Source organism: Parambassis ranga, chromosome 14 (assembly GCF_900634625.1).
Source record: "Parambassis ranga chromosome 14, fParRan2.1, whole genome shotgun sequence".
Taxonomy (NCBI): domain Eukaryota; kingdom Metazoa; phylum Chordata; class Actinopteri; family Ambassidae; genus Parambassis; species Parambassis ranga.
Window position 1 is genome coordinate 7,802,048 of NC_041034.1, and position 21,909 is coordinate 7,823,956.

At 40.6% G+C, this 21,909-nt stretch overlaps 1 protein-coding gene across 1 annotated transcript; it reads right to left on the minus strand.

The window, feature by feature from the left end:
- Positions 1-14,934: 14,934 nt before the first annotated feature.
- grxcr2 (glutaredoxin and cysteine rich domain containing 2) lies at positions 14,935-20,656 on the minus strand. Its single transcript, XM_028422181.1, has 5 exons — positions 20,536-20,656; positions 20,024-20,207; positions 19,163-19,269; positions 16,938-17,159; positions 14,935-15,108 (listed from the first exon to the last, which is right to left on the minus strand). The coding sequence occupies exons 1-5, from the start codon at positions 20,590-20,592 to the stop codon at positions 14,935-14,937; spliced, it is 744 nt and encodes a 247-aa protein (XP_028277982.1). The 5' UTR covers positions 20,593-20,656.
- Positions 20,657-21,909: the final 1,253 nt, after the last annotated feature.

A 21,909-nucleotide genomic window follows, 5' to 3' on the forward strand; every position in this document is an offset into this window, starting at 1 on the left:
TCTCAATACTTGAATTAATAATTTTCTAAAGAGTGCCTGCAGTCTTGGAAAGCAATGACACTTAGTTTCCTCCCGCCATGTCGGGGGCCCACACTAATGATAGTGTTGATGCAGCCCTACACTCTCCCACATAAACAGACACACTAAAACATGCTCATGAATGCAAATGCTCACATTTACATACATATATTTGTTTAGGGGGGACACTTATCAATGCAAAGTCTAAGATGAATGTGGCTGTCAGAGCATGCATCAGTCAGCCACAATTGGTTCTCACAAGCAACAATCAGGCACAGCATGTGTAGTCATTACTTTATGTGACCTTGCTCTGCATTCTACCAAGCTCACAGCCCATTGTCAGTGATAAGAATATTGCTTGTTACTGAGTAAATCTTATGGCTAATTTTGCAATCGGCTGTACTACATGTGAATTTGCAGACATTAGAGAACAGAGTGTTCTGCTCTGAGCTAATCTCTGAGGCCTGCTCTTACAATAACCAGCGGCTTTGTGTTGCTGTCTGGTCACTAATGGAACAAATAAATGATGCATTAAAGAGTTTGTAGAGAGAAAAGAGAGAGAAGGAGAAAAGTTGGGGCTAAGGGGTGAGACGAAGACAGGCTGCAGCTGAGTGTAACAGAGTGTAACAGCTCCTGCATACTAGATGAGTATAGGTCAAAAATCAGGGAGGGGTTTGGAAGAATGGCAGGATGGGTAGTTGATCGATTGCGGCTTTATCTCCAGGAAACTTCACGGAGTAAAGGAGAGAAGAGTCATATGACCACAGATCCAGCTATGAGCCTCTAGACCACAGAGCTGCCATAAACTGTAATGCCCATTCTTTCAAATAGAAAGGAGAACTGATTAAAAAAAAAACAAGGGGCCCTGAACTTTCTACCTAAACTCATAAGAATACTTCTTTTTACCAACGTAAGCAGCACACAGTCTATTCTGAGACCTGAAGCAATACTTTATTTTTATTTGACATTTCCCTTTTCTAGCAGTTTTCCCCATGGCAAGACCCCATGAGCAGTCACAGTGTGCAGCTGTAAATGTTCTCCAAGGCTGTACACTCCCAGAAGTATGTGTAATGACTTTATTCTTTATTGTTATGGGCAATGCAAATATTTTTTTTAAAGAAATGTGGTGACTGTCTTTGTTCTTATAGTACACAGTAAAGCTGACCTTTGGCCTTTTAGATACAGTATATGGCATTATGTGAGCGTTTTCTTTTCTAATATATCCTGAATATTTGTGCAAACCTTATATTAACCACCAAATTTACCAGATTAATTCATTCTAATTCATCACATATTTGAAGAAATGTTGTTATGGCATTCTGGGGATACTGCCTTCACAAGAACTGTAACAAACAGAGTCTTTGGTTCGATTCTGCTTTTTCAGTGTGGGCTCATCTACTCCCAATCTCAACATTTGGTCACACTACAACCTGCTGCTTTTAGTTTCAGAAACTATATAGACATATGGATGACTTGATACTGCTACACAACAAGCAAGCACAAACATGCACACAAAAAGGCAGACGCATTGCCATGCATGTCACAAGTATACACACATTCCTACCATGCTTCAATAAACTCTCGTTATCCACCTGTGTGTTCCTGGTTGCAATGATTCCTCTGCTCTGTCTCTTGCTTCACAAGAAAGGCCTGCATTGAAGAAAGGAGAGGAAATGGGAATCTGTTCAAGCAAGGTATCCCGGTAAATTATTGTCTGGTGTATCCCTGCACACACTAGTTAATAAATAAGGTTCTACAGAAATAAATGTAATAAATGAAAAAGAACCATTTTATTTCCATCCTATGCACTTTCTAGCTATCCTAATGTAAGTTGTGAGTTATATATAGCTCCTTCTCACTGTTGTTCATGTTGCACATCATCATATTAAGCAGAAAATGTGTGACAAAATTGAAAGACTCTATGGAGAAGTGTACAAAACGTTATTTCCCCTAAAGAGGTTAAAAGCACATCAATCTTATGTCTGTTGAAGAAGACATTTTGATTTAAGCAAGAACAGGGCATGGCAGCAGCTTATGAAGGAAACCCTGATTTTATTTGGTAATTAAACCCAGAAAGATGCATGCTGCTGAGATATATAGCCATAAAGTGATTTCTGTCTCAATAAGAAACAGAGCGTGAGTGTGTGACATATATATTGGTCTCATTCTGTTGTTCTGAGCCCATAACAGTGTGATAACCAGGGCCCTAAGAGCCCTGACCACAGATGGAATATAGATTACATCCCTTCAAATGGAAAAAAAATGCCCTATATGCTCATATATATTCAAGGAATAAACATGCAGAAGTTGTCCACACTCACAAATAAACCCCTTTACACCTCTTGTAATTCATCTTCTATAGACAACTGTTGAAATCTGCACTCGCACACAATCTCATTTCTAACTAGTTCAATCTCATTCTCTGTCGCTGAGCTGATGATATCCCAGGCAGCCCTTAAAATAATACAATGCACATAATCTGAGTCTGTCACAAACATATTATTCCTATCTTTTCCTGCATTTATAGATACACCCCTGAGGAGGACACTGGTTGTAAAATGCAAATCATTATGTAGAAACACAATGTTCTATTCCTGTAATGACACAAAGTTCTATTTTTTTAGGGGAATGATGTTCCTAAGACCCCCTGCTTAAACATAACAGGTATACTAGAGAAAATATTTTCAAAACCACAGCTTGATTTTGACATTGACTGCAGAGATTCATGTCCACAGAATATAAATCTGACATAGCACCAGGTTGTCTTGACAGTGGCAGCATGTGCATTAAAAGGAACAACATCAGACTGAAATCACTCCAAGCAAGCCCAGGTGGAGTCCACTGCCACAAGCTGGTCCTAGAGAGAGTGATGTGGTTGAGCCTAATATTATCCAATCCATGCAAAGAAAAACGACACAAACTGAGCCAGATTTCTGATAATAAAATTTGCTGCCAACTAATTCCTACAATTAATAAGGTCCCTTGGCAAGCACAGCGGCAAAGAGACCATGCCCGATCAGAAGCACTTACAAAGTCCCCTGCTGTGTGGTAGAAACTTAGCTCAATATGCAGCTAGTGAGATGCACACTGCTTACTCTGCTCTTCCTCATGCAGACTTGCTGTTGGTTATGTTAGTGGTAAAAAGTTGCATGCTTAGCAGAAAAAGATTCACCACTAATCAGGAGGAAACAATTTTGCAGAATCTCCTTGTGTCAGTTGTTCCTGGTCGCCATCAGCTTTGCCCCCTCACACTTGACTAAATGTTTTCCCTTAACCTAAACTGAGGAAATTTTATAGGCATCATGAAATGTTAAGGTGTTTTACTTAGATCATATTCATTAATTAAAGGCAGAAAAACTTCAGTTTAGCATGCAAGTTCACTAGTCTGTCAAGAGTCAACGCTGCACCAAAGGCATCTCCACATCCCCAGACAATAAGTCCATTGCTTTGGTTTTATGTTTTTTTACGAACTCTCCTGTCTGTTTGAATTTTCAGTCATCCAGGTTTTGGTAAGCTAAGCACTTGAACCGAAGGCAACTGAATATCTTTTGGGTTTCACTTAAATCCACAATGCGCCCTCACTTCTAATATTAGAAGGTCAAGATTTTTTAAGCCATGTATAGAGAGCACAGGGGGAGCATTTAATTCCTGCCGCTAACAATCGACTCGCCATTTCAACTCCCCACCCCCTGGCCACCACCTTGACTAACCAATCTCCTATGGGAAACCCTGTGCAGTCAGCAGAGAAAATGAAATGAGCTCTCATGTTTCTCAGAACTATGCTTTAAAAAAACACAGCTGGAACTATTACATTAGATGCTGTCTATCCAGGTAATTGGCAAAATATGGCAATTGTCGTGTCATTAAAAAAAAGGTGAAATCAAAGTTTGTGCGCTCACTATAAAATGATCCCCCCATATCATTTAATAAGTGAAGGAAGGTTTGGTCCTCCTAAATCTAGCAGAGCTCCCTCCAACACACAAACACCATGATTCACACTCCATTTCATTACCTCCCAAAGCTGTTAGTTGTTAGATAATGAAGTCAGCAGTCTCAGGAATAACTAGCGGTTCTTCAGTGTAAACAAGTCGCTGTCACCTCTACTTTAGAATTCTCTTTATTCTATCAAGGATGTCCTCTAAAGCAGCCTGCAGGCGATGAAGTTGGCAAGCTAGAAAAGCCTGAAAACTCACTTCAGTTCAATTCAATTGGACCAATTGACAAGAAGAAAATGAAGAGCAAAGTAAGAATAGCCCCATCAAACACACAAAGGGAGCATCTGCAGAGAGAGAAATGTCTCTGTAAGGTTAGAGTGTTTTTTAACAAATTAAAGGTTACTATTGAGAGTCTCTCACAGTTATACAAGGAAACAACAGAACTGCTTACAAAGACTTTAGTCAATATCACAGGAAACAAACTGTGGCCTCTTACAACTCTTAATGTCGCACTTTCTGTCACTTTCCTTGACCGTTACTAGACAAACAGACAGACAAACAGCAGAAGACTTGCCACCTCCATCTGCTTGTAAAATGCTAGCAGAGTAATAGCAAACAAATTACATAAAGGTGCCACTAAAGTACCCAGCAGGGAACGAAGCATGGGATCTAAAGAACTGGCAGACATACCGGTTGGTTTTCCTGAAGTTAAAGACTGGAGGAAATTAAAGTGATACTGAGCCCTTATTTGCCTAATCTGTTTGTCACTGTTCTTGCAAAGCAACCCACAGTGAGGACTTCTCATCTCAGACGAATTGTTCACAGTCAGAGATGATTAGTTTTAGACACAACTCAACAGACTGTCAGCAGACAGCATGCACGAGGAGGTAAGCGTTCTCTGCCAACAGGTGAATCTGATCCCCGCTGGCCAATTGGTTAATTGCTTGTAGGGCTGCCTCGAATACCATTTATTGGGTACTTCATGAGCTTCGCTTGAAAGCTACAAAGAATGTCTGGAGCTTTGTTAAAAGGGGAGCTGAATTTTGTGCATGTCCAGTCCTCCCTGCTTCAAGGCAAAGGTTACAAGATACAATGCAGAAATGACAGTATTGCTTTATCAAGAAGAAATGAGATCAAACTACACATTTAGAGCATGTCCAATGACTTGCACAGATTTTTAGTGTGCAACAGCTTGAAAGAAGCAGACATGAGTCTAGGGGGGTAGATGACCATGCAATTCCCACAAGAACACAGACTTGTACCAAAATAAGCCTGGATGGCAACGTGCAGCTTTCAGTATTCATATGCGGTGTAACTTGACACTTTTAAAGCATCTAGAGCGTGAAATGCTGCTAAAGATGAAGCTCCACATTTATAACCAATGACTGTAAAGTCTGAGGTTTAACAGTTCACTAACGTGGAACCAGATCCTAATGACTCAGACCTACACACAATCACCACACTCCATAACTATCCTTACAACATCCATTGCCACTCCAAACTAACCACCCTTCTACATCCATCAGCCTTTCGCCTGTAATGTAATCTACTGCTACGGCTACACTGCCATCACATCATCTCTCAGTCTCTGTGTTTCCATCAGTCTGTGTCACACTGTCTCAATCCAGGTTGGAGAGCTGCCCAACAGGGTGTAAATAGATGCCTCACCCCTATCTCCTTTGCTGATTGGACTCCAGCTCTTCAAAGATGAGCACCTTATGAGCAGCATGCATGGAGCTGCCAAGACTGGTGTGGTGGGATTATGGTGATTATTCTGTGGCACTGGCAGCCGGTGACAACTGATAGTCAGGTTGACTCACTGCCTCACCGTTAGAAGCGATTCAAATTTGAAATGACCAAATTTGGAAATTGTTTCACAGGTAAAATATAACTTTTTCTCCTTTTTTCCCAATTGAAAGACACAAAAGAAACATTTTTTCCAATTCCCTGCATCCTTAATAAATACTGGGAAGTTTTGTACTCATACAGTCTTAGTGCCTTGGTTTGTGTTCTTATGGAAACTTTATGTTTATTTGGAACATAGTAAATTTTAATGTTGTCCTGCTGTGCCAGTAATATGAGCGTCATCTAGTGATACAAATGTATACAAATACACCCTTGGTAACATTATATTTAGATAGACACTACACAGCATAAACAAATCAACAAAGCATACCTTACTTTAGCACCTGCTAGCCAACAGTACTTCTGTTTGTTTACTCACAACCAATTACACAATTTGCAGAGTATTAGCCTTAGTATTTGTATTATATTATAATATACACCCACCATAGTCTTCAAGGGCGATTTCCGGTCATCTTGTAACATCTCAGCAGTCCCGGCATCAACTTTACACAAAGTTGTATGATTTTATGATGACAGCGAGGAGACCCAAAATCTGCTCGATGCTAATAATCATGCTAACCTAGAGGCTAGCATAACAACTCCAACTAGCAACGTAGCTAACAGCTACACATACGCATTTACGTCTACCTGCCGATGGAGTTACGTAGGACAAACTGTGCTGCGGTGTCCGAAAATACTGCTACATTTACTCTAAACCAGCGGCAGGTGTCTCTCCTTTCTTCGACACATGGTTCCTCTTCCTCACTTGTTTCAATCACTGCACGTCTCACTGACGGACCGCTAAAGGGACATTCTGTCATATTTTAGCTAATTTCAGACTTATTATTTGGCCTTTTCTTCACTCAAAACTAAATTCCTTGTAGTCAGTTAATATTTTAGGAGTGACCTATATATAAGAATAAACAGCACCATCATTGTCTTTGACCTGTTATTCACATCACCGCCATATTTAATCGTCTATAGCCTCTGCCACATCTAATGACACTGACCCTCTTTGCCTGCTGTCTCTCTGTTAAGTAACCTGATTAAACTGAGAAGGGAAGACATTTGTCAGCCTATTGTACCTGCTTGTTAGAGGGCAGAGGATTGTATTTCAAACACAGACCTTTTACCTTCTACTGTTAGAGCTGCAGAAATCATTTATATAGCATGAAATATTATTCTGTGTGTAGTGATGTTTTTCTTTCTGCAAGTCAATGCATACATTTATTGTTAAAGCACAGACTGTACATTATGAATGCACTTTTATTCTTTGATATCCATATCTTTTTCTATTGATTCAAAAGAGTCAAGCATAAAGTGTTCAATTTTGAAATGCAGGAACGTCTATAATATGCACGATCTTCTACACTTTTGTTTCTAATTCATTTCCTCATTGCAGTTTCAGGTTTGAAGAAGAATAATAGAGTGTTGAAGAGACAGGAGCACAGAATATTTATGAAGAAATTGATTATATTAACACAAAACAGCACATTTTTGCTGTTTTTTTTTAGGCAGGTGTCATGGCTGCTGGTAGCTATGTGCCCTCCTGTGGCCATGTGTCGATTCATATTTACCGATACAGAAAAACATTCTTCAGCTAACAGAGCACTGGAAGCACACACACATCCAGAGCGATCAAAGACGATGAACCTGCCTTTGCCTCCTCTCCTACATGATGCACACAGGTCTGTGTGTTTGCTGTGCAGCAGGCTGGTTCCACTGACCTTCCACAGTGCACCCATTCCAGTTCCCATTACCGTGCTCAGCGATCGTATCTCTCACCCGGTGCGTTTTGTGCATCCCATATCTCATTGGTATGTGTCTTTTGGGCTCTTTTCTGCAGATTGTTGCGCTCCTTGCTGAATCATATACGGCCACTTCAGATTCACCAGGGAGCAGCTTCAGAAGCAGAACCTACTTCACCAAAAGAAAAAGTTATTAACATTTATCAGATAAACAGCCCATTTCTCTCTGATATGACAAATACGACACATTTCAGGCTTGAAAATAAGCTTCAGTCAGTCTACAAATCATCATATTGTCTGAATTTGTAACTGGTGAATTTGTTTTTAATGTTGTCATTGGGCACTAGGTGAGCTAGAACCCAAATACATAGAAGCACTGTACAGTATAACAGCATTTACACACTGACAGAGAAATTCATTTCTGTTGGATAAATGTTTACTCAGGTTTCTACATTCTAGCTGCCACTCAGGAGTTGCATGGAAATCCTTTATTTATTTTGACTGATGATGAAGAAATTGAGAAATTGATGATTTTCGTATGTGATCTGTGTGTCTGCTGTGGGGAGACATGTTGCTGCACCTCCACCATTAAAACCTGCAGTGTCCCTAAATGTTTAATCAAATAAAGGCTGTGAAATTACTCAGTAACATAGAGTACTGCATATGGTCAGTCTGCTTTATGACAACAACCTCGAACTTCAAGTGTCTTACAAAATATAATGAAACTCCTGAAGCAGCTCTGTGTGTCTGTCAGTGTGTGGTTACATGATAAAAAGTAGACTGAGATAGAGGAAATCCTCAGAATGAAGGAGAGTTTAAAGTGATTGAAACAATTGAAATTTCATTATCCACTCTGTTTACCTGATTTGTCTCTCAGTACCTCTTCCTGAAGATTAAGAAGGAGCTCAGTGGTCACCATGTTCACAGCGACAGTGACGTTGTTGTTTGTTAAAATATCAAATTTTATTTTCAGATTATTTCTTTGTGCACATGATTCACCGCTCACGACTGTAGAATGGAACTTGTAGACGGTATAAAGCTTGATCTATGACTGTGGCTGATTTTTTCTTTAACTTCTCTGAATCTCTCTCACGCACACAGCATGAGCAGGTGTGGAGACTAGGAATTAGAAGTTTCAATAAACTTAGAGAAGTGGACCCTGGGGATGTAATTGGAAAGATTCGTCACAGTGTTAGTGTCTCTTTCACACCACAGACTCGACATGATTTTACTGTTCTGGGTGTGTCAGCTTTGGATTTTTGTAGGTGAAATATATATTTTTTAGATTTCACATTAGCTGACACTCACACCACCTTACATTTGAACACATGTTGTAAAGGAGTCAGTGTTATGCCATTTTTTATTCAGATTCAGAAAAATTTTATTTGTCCCCAGGTGGGGCAATTTAAGGCACACGTGAGCAGCATGATATTTAGAACATATAAAAGACACTTAAAAGAGAATAAATAAATATTTAAAAAAAAAGAGAAAGTAAATTATAGACAGAATTATAAATTATGTACAACGAATATCCGGTGCAAAAAAAGTCTTAAGGGGCAAAACTTGGAGAGGCCAAGAGTGTGTGTGAGGGGGTTGATTTCTTGCTGGGAGGGGGGCACCTCAGTTCAGCGGTCCGTTAGTGTGTGCATGTGTGAGGTTTGGTGAAGAGGGGGGGAGAGGGAAGGAGTTGGAGTCAAGGGGAAAGATGGTTTTTGGGACAAAGGTTGCTCTCCTCCCCTGGGTTCTGCAGGCTGGGCAGCAGAGACGTCGACTGGAGGGAAGCCAATCAAATGCAGTAAAGGGCAGGAGAGGGGTCACTGATGATCTTGTTGGCTGGCTTGAGTGCTTGTTGGCTGTGAATGTGTACAGGAGTTCTGATTGGCAGGTCAATGATTTTGGAGCACACTGACACAATGCTCTGCAGTCGCTTTCTGTTCTGGAGGCTGATGGAGTAGAACCAGCAGGTGATGGAGAATGTGATGTTGCTCTCTATGAAGGAGTAGTAAAAAGTACACAGGATATCTCCGCAGACTCCAAAGGAATCTGAGGAGATATAGCCGCTGCTGACACATTTTGAGAGTTAGAGGAGCATTTTAGCAGATTGAAGGTTGGAGGAGCATTTTAGCAGGTTGTTGACGGTAGGCCCTGGTATTTGTACTCCTTGACTACCTCCACTGTCTTTCCGTGGATGGTGGTGATGACTACAGCAGCCATATCCCGCTGAAAAGAAAAGAAAAGAAAAGAAAAGAAAAGAAAAGAAAAGAAAAGAAAAGAAAAGAAAAGAAAAGAAAAGAAAAGAAAAGAAAAGAAAAGAAAAGAAATTGATCACTATTGATGGAGACATGTTAGTGTAAGGTTTTATTTGAGTATTTGTACTACTGATCTCTTGAGAGAGTTTCTTCAGAACAGTGTGAAAAACAAAAACAGAAAGCTTGTTGATGAGAGAGGTCAGAGGAGACTGCCCAAACTGACTACAGCTGACAGGAAGAGATAAGCTCTCCTAAGATCTGTGCTGGCCACTAAAAGCACATCCTTCAGGGTCCACCTGTTGTCAGATAACAACAGAAATCTGAGGCTGCAGTGGGCTCATAGGCTGGTGTCAGCTGAAGGTTGGAACATATATATTCACATCTGTATAAATATTATAGGTAGCTAGTTCTTCCAAAATAGATCCTTCATGATTGGGCTACAAGCTTATCAATCACCCCACCATATGTTGATATTATATTTGTATGATTTATTCACACCTCTGTTGTGTGGATTGTTAATGGCATCATGAACTTAAGAGGTCACAGTATAAAAGAATATAATTTATTGTTGTTGCCCCTCTGTATGGAGAGGTCAGAGGTTAGGAGTAGCCAATGGGAGCTGGACGGTGGGTGGAGGGGTCGATGGAGGCTTAAAGCCTGATCCTGATGGGAGCGTTTCTAATCACTACACACTCACCCAGCTGCTGAAGGCAATGTTTGCCAATATCAGATATCAATATCCTTTTGGGCAACTGCAAATGCCAATACTGATATATCTGCATATATTCTGCAGGGAACGTTGAGCCTCTTCTGTAGTGAGCCTCTTTTTAACGTATTCAAACACACACACTGCAGACAAGTGTGTTCTTTTATACTCTTACTGATCTAATGGTGTTATTTTTCAAGGCATCCACCCGGGACACAGTGAATATTACTTACTGTCAACAGCCAATATGTTTCATTTTAAGGCCAATATCTACTGATAATGACATATAATATTTAAGCTATGCTGTATTGGCTGGTTTTGCTGCCAGAAATTAACTAATTATGTGACAAAGAGTGCACAAGGACTGGAAAACAGAGACAGAGAATTCAGATTAAATGCCTCCACACAGTGCTGCATTCCCTCATGAAGGTTTATGATTAATGCACACAGTCTGCTTCCTATGTCTTATATTACAAATGTGCTATAGGGGGATCACAGATATATCTATAAAGCATCATAAGTGATGACACTGCCACAGGGGGAAAGTGTTTCCCTCTGTGTTCATAACCCATTGCATGCAGGCTGCTGTGGTTAAACAGGGCATTGTTTGATATGGGAAATAAATGACAGTTTTATGTAATGTTACACAATATATCACAAGGGCAGTAGATACAGAGAGTTTATAAATGTGTGAGTGTGTCCACCCACTAAAGTACAGTGAACAAGAGTCAGTGAATTAGGCAGTAAAGTGTGTGTGATCTTTGCTGTGTTGTTTTGAAGAGCTGGGCAAGAGCTCCATGTTTTAATAGAGGGTTATGAGCTCTGTCAGAACATTGTAAATATAGAAACTTGACCGGCTCCTAGTCTTTATTCAATATGATCAACATGATTGATAAGTCACAAAAACATTATGCTAATGAAATTAAATGAGCGATTGACCGGCTTTTCTTCTGTCATCAATACTGTCTGATTGATCGGGACATGTGCAGGGTGATGATGATGTTTATCATATGTTAGGGGTGGTGTTCTTGTGTTGTGCATAGATTTGGTCTCTTTTCACATCAGCACCTTAAATCCACAGTTCCTCCGTGGCTGGCGCAGTCCACATAGACCTCTATGTCATCATGCGGAACAACTCTACAGCAGAAATTAACACGCAAACGAAAATAGCATGCCTGATTAGTTGATACAATTGTCAATACAACATGACCAAAAGTAAATGGACACCATGTGCTACTTTAAGCCTCCAATACACTGTGCGATTTTGGGGAAGTCTGTGTTTAACACCAAAAGTACGAATAAAACGCATGCGATGTAGTCTGTAACATGATTGATCATTGCATTCAGTTATTGTTTGGGAAGTGAAATTTACCACAGAGATGCCTTCTTCTTTATTTTCATTCATCTACCTCACTGCTCTTCTGGCCTTTATAAAAGATGGATGTGTGACATCAATGCTGCACTAAATCCTCTAGTCAAAAATGTGTGAATTCCACCACAAACAGACAGTATTTAATGAAACACACTGTTAGTGTTTTTACTTGATCCCTTATTAATGCAGGTCCTGCAGGATAGAGGAGGCCAAGAACAGTTCTGTGACCCAATTCTTCATCACTTTGGCTACCCTGTGGAATACTGAGTGAGAATGGGGTCTGAAAAAAAGTACAGTTTTGACTTCAGCATAGGTGGCAGATTTTTTTAAGCAGAGAGAGAAATGAATGAAAAAGAGCCAGAGACTTTTCTCAGCCCAGAAGAAATAGCAGGAATTTGATTGCTGATGGGGCTTTTGCAGCAAACTGAGTGCATGTGAGGCCATCTAATGCGATAAGATAAAATAATGGAAACCCCACCAAACAGGTAGGTACAAAGGCAGAGGGATAATATGCTCTGATGGTCTGTGGTGCTTTGTTCTGGCCGGCGCTGACACCTGCAGGGATGTGGTCAGTGCTTTCCACTGTTGACACAGATTTTGATTGATCATCTTGTGCCTTGCTGCATTAGGACAGAGGTAGAAAATGCCATTTCAGCAGCCACTGCAACTAAAAAAAAGACACTCCCATGGCTGAGCGCAGTGTGTATCTGATTATGGAGCATGTAGTCATATTAGAGGGGCTTTATTGTTTCCTAAAGGAAAAACTGCAAGCTGCAAAAACACGACACATTTTGTGCAGTTACCATCACAATCCAGTGTTTAACCCTCAGTTTATAATGGGTTAATGTAATCTTGCCACACAGAAAATGCATAATAGCATGAAGGTGTTGACAATAGCAGCATGAAACCCATTAAAACCTTTTTACCATTCAAGCAATTAAGTTTAAATTTGTTTTTCTTTTTCTGTTAAATCATCCCCAAATGGCAGCAAAGAAAACATTGTGGTTGATTGCATTTGATTTGAGGTGTAATGACTGAGATGTAGGAATTATTCAGTGTGCTGCATTTGTAGTTATGTTTCATTTAGTTTAAGAAACTCGCTGTGAAAACATTTCAGGATGACTTTCACACATTACTGCTAAAAACGCCACTTTTAGATTTATGATGCCGCTACGAGCAGCCAGACAAATCAAACATGTCGAATGTGACACTGACACTTCTGACTCGGAGGAGGCTCAGTGAAACGGCGAGAGAATCAATCACTGACGCACGCTGCTATAAAACATAAGACGACTGTCTGCAGGCTTCATTATTTTTGTAGATTAGATTTGCTACATTTACAGCACACTTCCCATGAAATATCAGTCACCTTGGGCACTTTGAAGAAAATGTTTCTGGAAAGAAGTCAGCACACTCACTAAGTATTCTTTTTTTTTTTATTGATGAATGGAACATGAACATTTTTTCAGTCAATGTTTCAAACTTTTATCACAACAACACGCTACTAACCAACCTTTCATTATCACACAATTCTTAGCAAGCAGACTAGCTAACTAGCTATGCTAGTAATGTGAATTTAGTGACAAGTCCCTTGTCTAGGATAGGTGGTGGTCCATTCTCTGGACTCAGTGCAGGAGGTGGGTGACTGGAGGGTCCTAGGCAAAACTGACATCCATGCTGGACAATGAGTCCCACCCCCTACAGGACACCCTGTCAGCACTGCAGAGCAGCTTCCGTGACAGACTGCTCCACCCTCGGTGTGGGAAGGAGAAATTCAGAAGGCCTTTCCTTTCTGCTGCCGTGATACTGTACAATGAACACTCCTGATTAGTGCGATATTCATACACCACACTATACAATAAATTAATTATTTTGTTTCTTTTGATGCACTATGTACAATTTAACAAACCACTTCTACTTCCACTCACCTGTGCAATACTCTTTTTTGATTCTATTGTATATTTGATAGGTAGTTTATGTTATTATGTATATCTTTTGCTTTCTGTATAAATAACAAATAAAGGTCTTCTTAATCTATCTGGATCACACATTGGACTGTGGACACACTAAACACAACACTGACTCACTATCCCATCTGGTGGTAAGTTTTATTACAGAATATACCACTGCAACACAACAGATAGATATGTTTGAACATTTAAACTCTTGTTTCTTCACATCATGACCATTTGTTAAACTGCAGTCATTTCAGATTTCTCCTTTAGAAAGGGTCAGGGAGTTTGTCTTTGATTTCCTGTTCTTTTTTCTGTCTCACAGCGTTAGTGTTGCACCATCCAAAATCAATATTTTGAATTTCAAACTGTTTATACACTGTTAACATGAAATGTTGTCTTTAACAGGCTTCATTCCCCACTAACAGCAGTAGCTGTGGTCAGCTCGGATTTGATTGGCTTAACACACACCCTGCCAAGTACAGTACACGTTCTTCTGTTTGTGAAACTGTCACGCTCACCTCACTCTCTCTTATCTTTCTGTTACCATCTCAAAGTCTTTATCTCCCTGTCTCATTTTTCCTGTTTTCTAAAAATAAAAGCATCAATTACCCTCATATGCAGCACATCATGTTGGGTTGATAAAAAGGTCTCATTCTTTGTGGTGAATAGACGAGGGGGAGATAGGAACAGGGCAGCCTTCCCGGTAGATACAATAAACTGCAAAATGTTTGCATCATTTTAATTAAAATGATAACTCTGTTGTGGAACCAGGTTTTATCAGGAAGACGGGTGCAGATGCAAAATAATGTGACAACAAAAAAGTGATTATGTGTTATCGCAAGCCATGTTCACTGCACACGGTAATTGTATTTTATGATTTTTGCACCCGCTGCACAGTCACAATTCCACTTTCCAGTGATGGCTTATGCTTCCTAGTAGTGCATCGAAACACCCCACCAAGAACATTTTGGATTAGAGCAATATTGCCACTGAGACAATTCTGACAAACCGATAGCACATCGGGCGTACACTCACTCACAGCGCCACGCTCTCATTCACTCACTCACTCTCTCTTCCTGCCAGACATGGGTGTCAGCCAAATGGTGCTATTTACTGGAGCAGGACTGGCACTTCTCCAGACCATGGGGGTAGCAGGCTTGGCAACGCAGATCACTGATAGACTCGTTGAAGCGGTTCGCCAGCATGGACAGCTTGCTGCCGTGACACAGAGAGCAGGGAGCACAGCCTGAACCGCCACAATGCTGGCAGCTGTTGGCCTCCTGAAGACAGAAGAAACACATTAGAGAGGAAGAGGAGGAGGAGGAGGAGGAGGAGGAGGAGGAGGAGGAGGAGGAGACCTGCGAAGTGAGAGAAAGGGTGAGAAGGGGAGGAAAGCTGGGTGACAGGTCAAGATCATGGTGAGGGGAAAGTCAAAATCTACATCAGTTACATAAGATACAGTATATATAAATGTCAATATGATTATCTCTAGAATCACATACATCTGTTTTCAATAGTACACTTAGTAACACTGTTTGCCATTTAACTCGCATCTGATTAACTTGCAACCTTAGGCCGCCTCATAAACAGCTACATTAACACAGCTGCCTGGTCTAACCGGCCTGCCCGCTGGCCAACACTAAACAACCTTAATGATGGAGAGAATTTCTAATTAAATGCCTTTGTTAGGTAGCTGTGCTGTTGGATAATGTGAAGCCCAGTCAGTCGCTTTTTTATAGCACAATGGTCATTACTGCAAAATGTACAATATTAAGCAGCTGTGCATGTTTTATCAACAACATGACAAGTGATCAATAAGAGGATGTTACATTCTAAATCGTAGTAACTTACTGGACGTGGTTATTCAGCACATTCACAGTAAAGCGGAGGAGGAGCTGTATGTGTGAATGTAAATGTCAGATTCAGTCGGACTGACACATCATCCTTTCTACCCTCCTGTCCAACATATGAATATTGCAGGTAAACGATCAATAGAATTTACTCTCCTGCTTACTTAACCCCACAAGAGCATTTCCAGGCGATAGAAGGTAAACACTATGGACGAAACTACAGTGATGTCATTCAAGAAGGGTTTTTAAAATGCAATTTTGAGTCACAACATAATTATGCATCATTTTGAGTCCTAATCTAATTAAAACAAGGGGGTTATATATATTTATTTCATAGATACAAAAAAAAGGTCTATTGGGATTGACTTGCACCCCCTAGTGGCCGTGGGGTGAACTGCAGATTTTTTTTAACACTTCTGCATTGGCTTCATGTTTTAGCCCTGGATATTGCCTGTATGTAGACAAACATAAACTCCCATCCGCAACAGGCTTTGCTTAAATTATAAAGGTTACCATGGTGATGGATCCCAACCTGACTACAGGAATTTATGGACATATTCACATGACCACCTGTTGTTTCTACGGCAACAGTAACATACCTACACTACCTACATTTTATTGTCGTGATTATCTAATATAAGTGAACTCATATCACTGCCAGTGTTAGAAATACACAAATAAAGACAGAGAAAGATTAACTACTTCAGAGTTTGGCCAACAAAGGCAAAGACAATAAAGATGAGAAGGAAACAAAGAGGGGTGAGCTTGCCAAATAATAATAAAAAAAAGGCTGAGAGAGAACTTTTTTTTAGAGGCAGAGAAAATGAGAAAATAACGAGAGAGGTGAGGAAAGAAAAGAGGGAGAGAGGTGGAGGGAGAGAGAACAGTAATCAGCCAAGGAGGTAAGAGGGGGTGGAAATAACAGTGGGCTGGGCATCCCGGCTGGCTATAAGTGGCAGGCAGATGCTGCAAGGGCAGAGTAAAACTGTGGACTCATCAGTATCTGTTCACACTTGACAGATAACACTAAGACAATGGGTTGGTGGTTGTAGCAGCAGGAGGGGGGGAACACAAGGAGCGGTCGAAATAAGGTGGCAGGAACGACAATCCTGTGGTGATTTAAAAGCAGAAAATAAAGCGAGGTTAAGATGGCTGAAGACATATGCAGAGAAAATGAGAGAGACTGAGAAGAGAAAACAGGAGTGGGGTGATAAACCCCTTACCACACCACTGAGAATAATTTGTCCATGGAACATTACCTTGGTATCTGTGTCGCTGATCTGTTTCTCCTCCTTCTCCTCCCCCTCCTTAAGAGCTTTGGCCCTCCTCCTGCTTGCCCTGTCTCTGGCCTTTGGGTATCCCTCCAACTCCACAGGAGGAAGCGTGTGATGTCGCATCATTTCAGACCTCTTCGGTGGCGCTCTAATGATGCGCAGGTTGCTGGTGTAGATGATTATCTTGCCAAAGTCCAACACGGAGGACTGAAAATTCATCAGACACATCGATTATTAACATCTGGTGCACACTAAGATTATTATAATTAGCCTCTCTTTTGAATGTTGAATGTTTGAATTTGCTGTGAGCTCCATGTGTGGGTGTGAAGTGGAGGTGTGGTTGAATGCAGATGAAGAGTCGCACCTCTTGTGTAAAACACAACATGATTTGTAGCCATAGCTGTATCATTAAGCTTCTGCTCGTGCTCTTCCTCCTGAATGAGTTTAGAATGAGTGACCCACTATTTATGTGGTTAACACAAGACTACAGAAGAGAATTGGCAACTTCTGCCTTTTAAGCTGATGTATTCAAATGTTGCAGCGAGAGTCTGGACGATGACCTCTATTACCACACTGGAGATATGCAGGGGGCCTACTATACTTATATCTTTTCCACCTGGAGAATGCTACAACCAACAAGTCTACAGTGGTGATGGCTTCAATCAAGAATGTGAAGTCATCTAGCAGCCACCCCATCCACTTGATTTGGCACAGACTCAGTGTTTAAACATGCCACAGGAAGTCCAACATGAGGACTAATGCAACAACAGCATGTATTAGAGGATGCTGAAATCAACACCAAATCACAAACTTATCAATCAGCCACATCCTTTGCAAATGAAATTTACACATTTATGAGATGTCCGATTTATTTTTTAACAAAATATTAAACTGAGAAAGTATTGAAGTTGTTTATCTAGGAAATCATTAGTTCCTGTAAGGCATCGTCCTCTGTTGAACCGCTGTGCCTTATTTCAATAATAAATAAACTATCTCCAGATTGCTGTCCTCCACTGATAAATGTGATAAATGCTGACTTGGTCACCAGGGCGAAGCGTCCCTTTGTTCACAGGATAAAAGAATGAAGCTGACATGAAGCCAGCAGGCGATGTGGCTGACCTTCCTCTTCGCCTGCTGCACTAATGAAGCCTCAGCAGCTTGGTAAAATTGCCTTTTTCCTGTAAGACGAACTGTTGTGCTGCTCCTGTTGTTTTTTCTAGATTGTTATACAAACATTCATCACGTTTTTTAATTTAACTCTGGATTTGAAACCTAGACTCCTGCATGAAGGTCCGCGTGTTGCCCCCACTATGGCCTTCCTAGCTTACCACGCAAGGTGGACTTTTGCAACCGTATTGGTCCCATGTTCACATAATATTTTGAAGGCTAGTTCAAATGTGTTCAGTAAAAAAATCCGGTGGATCCCTTGCAACCAAACATACCCCAGGATTTATTGTGCGCTGGCAACAGGTGGATTCTTTTACAGAACTCTGTATATATCAACTGCAAGTTCCTATGTAACATGAGCAGTGCAGGAAATGTTCCACAGACTACAAAATCATCCCATGTAAGGACGGCTGGTACGACCTTTGAGTTCTAGGCCTGCAGTCTATGAGTCTATGCAGCATGCACTGCCATGGTCCCACTAATTATGCTAGTATGCAACCATACTTTAAAGGGGATGGGATTAAAACAAAAGTGGCCATGGCTTGTAATGGGGAATTTGTTACATGCAAGACCTAAATGGAGCACACAGGTGAAGGCACAGGTAGCATTAATGTATCACTGTCAAAATGAGACTGCATTTTTTTTTATGAGAAAATATACTGTGTGAATCCAGGTAAGGAAAACAAACTATGTTTATGTGCTCACAGAAAGGTAACAGTCAATACATCAATCCTCTACCACAATCCTGACTCTCTGTATATCAATAACTTCCAGGAAGTAAAAGAAAAATTAGCTTTTGTTATTCAGGAACACTGCAAGGTAAACTGCTAGACATTTTAATCAGCACCCATCAACAACACTGATGTCTGAGAGAATGTTTGTGGTTCCAGCTTGATCTAAACTGCTCTGAGAAATGAAGTCAGACAGTTAAGACAGGTCTTAATGCTTCAGAGCTGCTATAGAAAAATCTAATCTACAGTAACTCTCACTTTGATTATTATCAAAATTCAGCAAAGGCAAACATGGGGAGCTGCACCGCTTACCTTGCCGTCTCCTTCTCCTTCGTCAGTTGGGCCAGCAGCAGGTTTGTAGCTTCCTACTCCTCTGTACACGTTTATTCTCTGAGCAATGAGGCCTGTTGGATAGACACCTGGGTATAGAGTAAATCATGTCAGTTAGAGTCTGTATGGGAATTTTAATAACTCATACTGATTGTCAAACAAATTGATGTGCAGTGATCAATTTGCCTTTTGATTATTTAGCCAATTTTGTACGGCATTGTGATGTTGACCTTTGTATATAAAAAGTCACACATTTATTATTTTGTGTTGGACATTCCCTAACGAACAGAACACTATGTGATTTAGATTAGCTTTAGGCTAGTAGCTAGTTAACAAACCTGAGTTGACAGTGTTGGGTTAGCTGGGTTAGCTGGGTTAGCCATGGTCAGTAATACTACTTCATAAAAATGCATCACTATGAAACAACATTTAAATGTTGGACAGTCCTGTGAGCATGACTGACACAAAAAGACATGGATGCTAATAAACAGTATATTTAGGCTACTACAGCTTTTTGCCAAGGTCACTGTTTAGAGCAGCCATCTTGGAAGGGGTTAGTGATGTTCACTCAACCTTGTGGAATGTTCTAAAGTAGATTTTACAATGTAACCATCACAAAGATAGAAAGCACATTGGATGTTTCAAACTGTCTTAAAACGTGCAATTATGCTCATAAATATTACATGTCCTGTCTTGCAGAGGTCAGAGCAGCATTTCTTCAAGTCCTATCTCCATGGTTACCAGATTACAGTACATACAGTGTAGATAACTCTAACAAACCTAAGTGCAGTCATGCATGAACAAGTGAGTCAAAGTTAGGCTACACAATGTTAAAAAGCTCACCCTGTTGGTCCACGTGAGCATCCTCAAACCCACAGAGCTGCTCCATCTCCAGGTGGCTGGGGGGGATTTTCCGGTGGACGAAGCTGTGAGGGTATTTCTCCTCCGGACTGTCCAGCTCCTGACCATCCTCATACACGTGCTTCAGCACCCGACCACTGTAAGACGATGCCAGCTTGAATCTCACCTGCAGTTTTGAGAGGAAAGTGACATGTTTTCATAATAAACAGATGTATCGGCACTTAGACGTGTCCTATTTGCACGGATTTCAGGGTTAGAATAGAGGAAGATGTGTGTGTTTGAAGAGGATGTGTGTGTCAGCATTTGCAAGATGTCAACATACAAGCTGTCTCATTCTCTCTCTCTCTCTCTCTCTCTCAGTTTGCAGTTTGACAACATCAAAAAAGAAGGCAAAAGGATTTAACGTGACACGCATTCAAGTAAAAATGACCTCAATATCCTTTTTACACAACATGCGTTTCTAAAAGGATAAAAGTAGTTTATAAATAACTCACCTTTCTGGGCTTGGCGCCTTCATAACGCTGGTTTAGTTTCCTCTGGACTTCCTCCATCGTGGCTGAGTGAGGAAGGGATGCAGAGACAGAGAGAGAAACGTCAGTCCGTCCAAGAAGCTCCTCACCTGGGGTGAAATGATATTAGTTGGACACAACGCAGTGCCTGGTGCGATGAAAAGATGATCAGATGGATGGACTGATGGGAGCACAAGTTAGGAGAGTCAGAGTGAAAAGCTGTGTGGAGGCAGTGGGTGGATGGTAAAGATAGGACAGTGAAGCTCTTTCTGTGTACCCTGCCTTCAGAGCTTGACTGTACCTACTGTTTTAAGGGATGCACCTTTCTAGCTCCCCATGCTAAATTATTCACAGCTAGATCATGTGTACAAAAGGGTGGTTGAGAAACCAGAAGCCCTGTCATCAAATAATTATGATCACCAGAATAGAAGGTAGTTGGAGTGTGTGTGCAGCTCTGTGTGTGTGTGTGTGTTGTTGCTGTCATTGGACTGGAGCCGAGTGCACATTCGTGCTGAAAAGTAAACATGACATTTGATGTTTGTTGCTGTCATACAAAAAAGATTTTTTTTTAAATCTGACATTGATTAATGCACTCAGGTGTGTGTAACAACAAGAATCAAGGTTTTCATACTTTTCCTCTACAATAATCCAAGAAAGTTTTTTGAAGTTTAGCTTGTACAAAGCTAGCCGTGGACCGTGCCATCAGGTAATACCACTCTCTACCAGAAGGGGGACTAGAGAGTCAACGTAGCATCAAGCCTGCCTCATGAGAGGAAGTAGAATTTCATTAACATGTTTAGAATTCTACCACCTTATCAATCATGTTGACAATATCATTAAACACAAGGTTTGACAATAGAGCCAATCAGATGTAGTTAGCTCCTCGAGGTCTTTGTGATCCACTTACAGTGACCAGAACTCCAGCAAGCAATAGATTATGGATCTACTCTAATATTTACTGCTACTGCTGTAGCATGTTGGCTGTGAAACAACACAAACAAACAAATTAAAACCACTATACAAACTTTTCTAATAAAGAAATCATTAAAAGTCTAACATTTATCCCCCACTGTAATTGCACAGTGTAATGTGAACTGATGAGTCATGCAATTAATGTTTTAATTAAATCACGACGTTATTGTTTTCCTTTCTGGAGTAATGGGTTGAATTATGTAGTAAATTGTGTATTCCTGTTTTGCTGTTGTAATGGCCTTCTACTTGTGTGACACACAGCAGTAATAAATCAATCCTCACATACTCATGACTACATTAAAAGGACTGCTGGTGATTTGAATGGTTCCTACTGACTGCATGCTCACTCAGGTTCAGATGAAGCAGTAGAGTAGATTCAGTAGTTGG

Excerpts from the sequence above, each read along its gene's own strand:
- grxcr2 (XM_028422181.1), bottom strand. The coding sequence starts at position 20,592 with ATGGAGGAAGTCCAGAGGAAACTAAACCAGCGTTATGAAGGCGCCAAG. Across the intron at positions 19,270-20,023 it reads TGCTCACGTGGACCAACAGG|GTGTCTATCCAACAGGCCTC; the intron begins GTGAGCTTTTTA and ends CTCTATACCCAG. Across the intron at positions 15,109-16,937 it reads TCAGCGACACAGATACCAAG|GAGGCCAACAGCTGCCAGCA; the intron begins GTAATGTTCCAT and ends TTCTGTCTTCAG.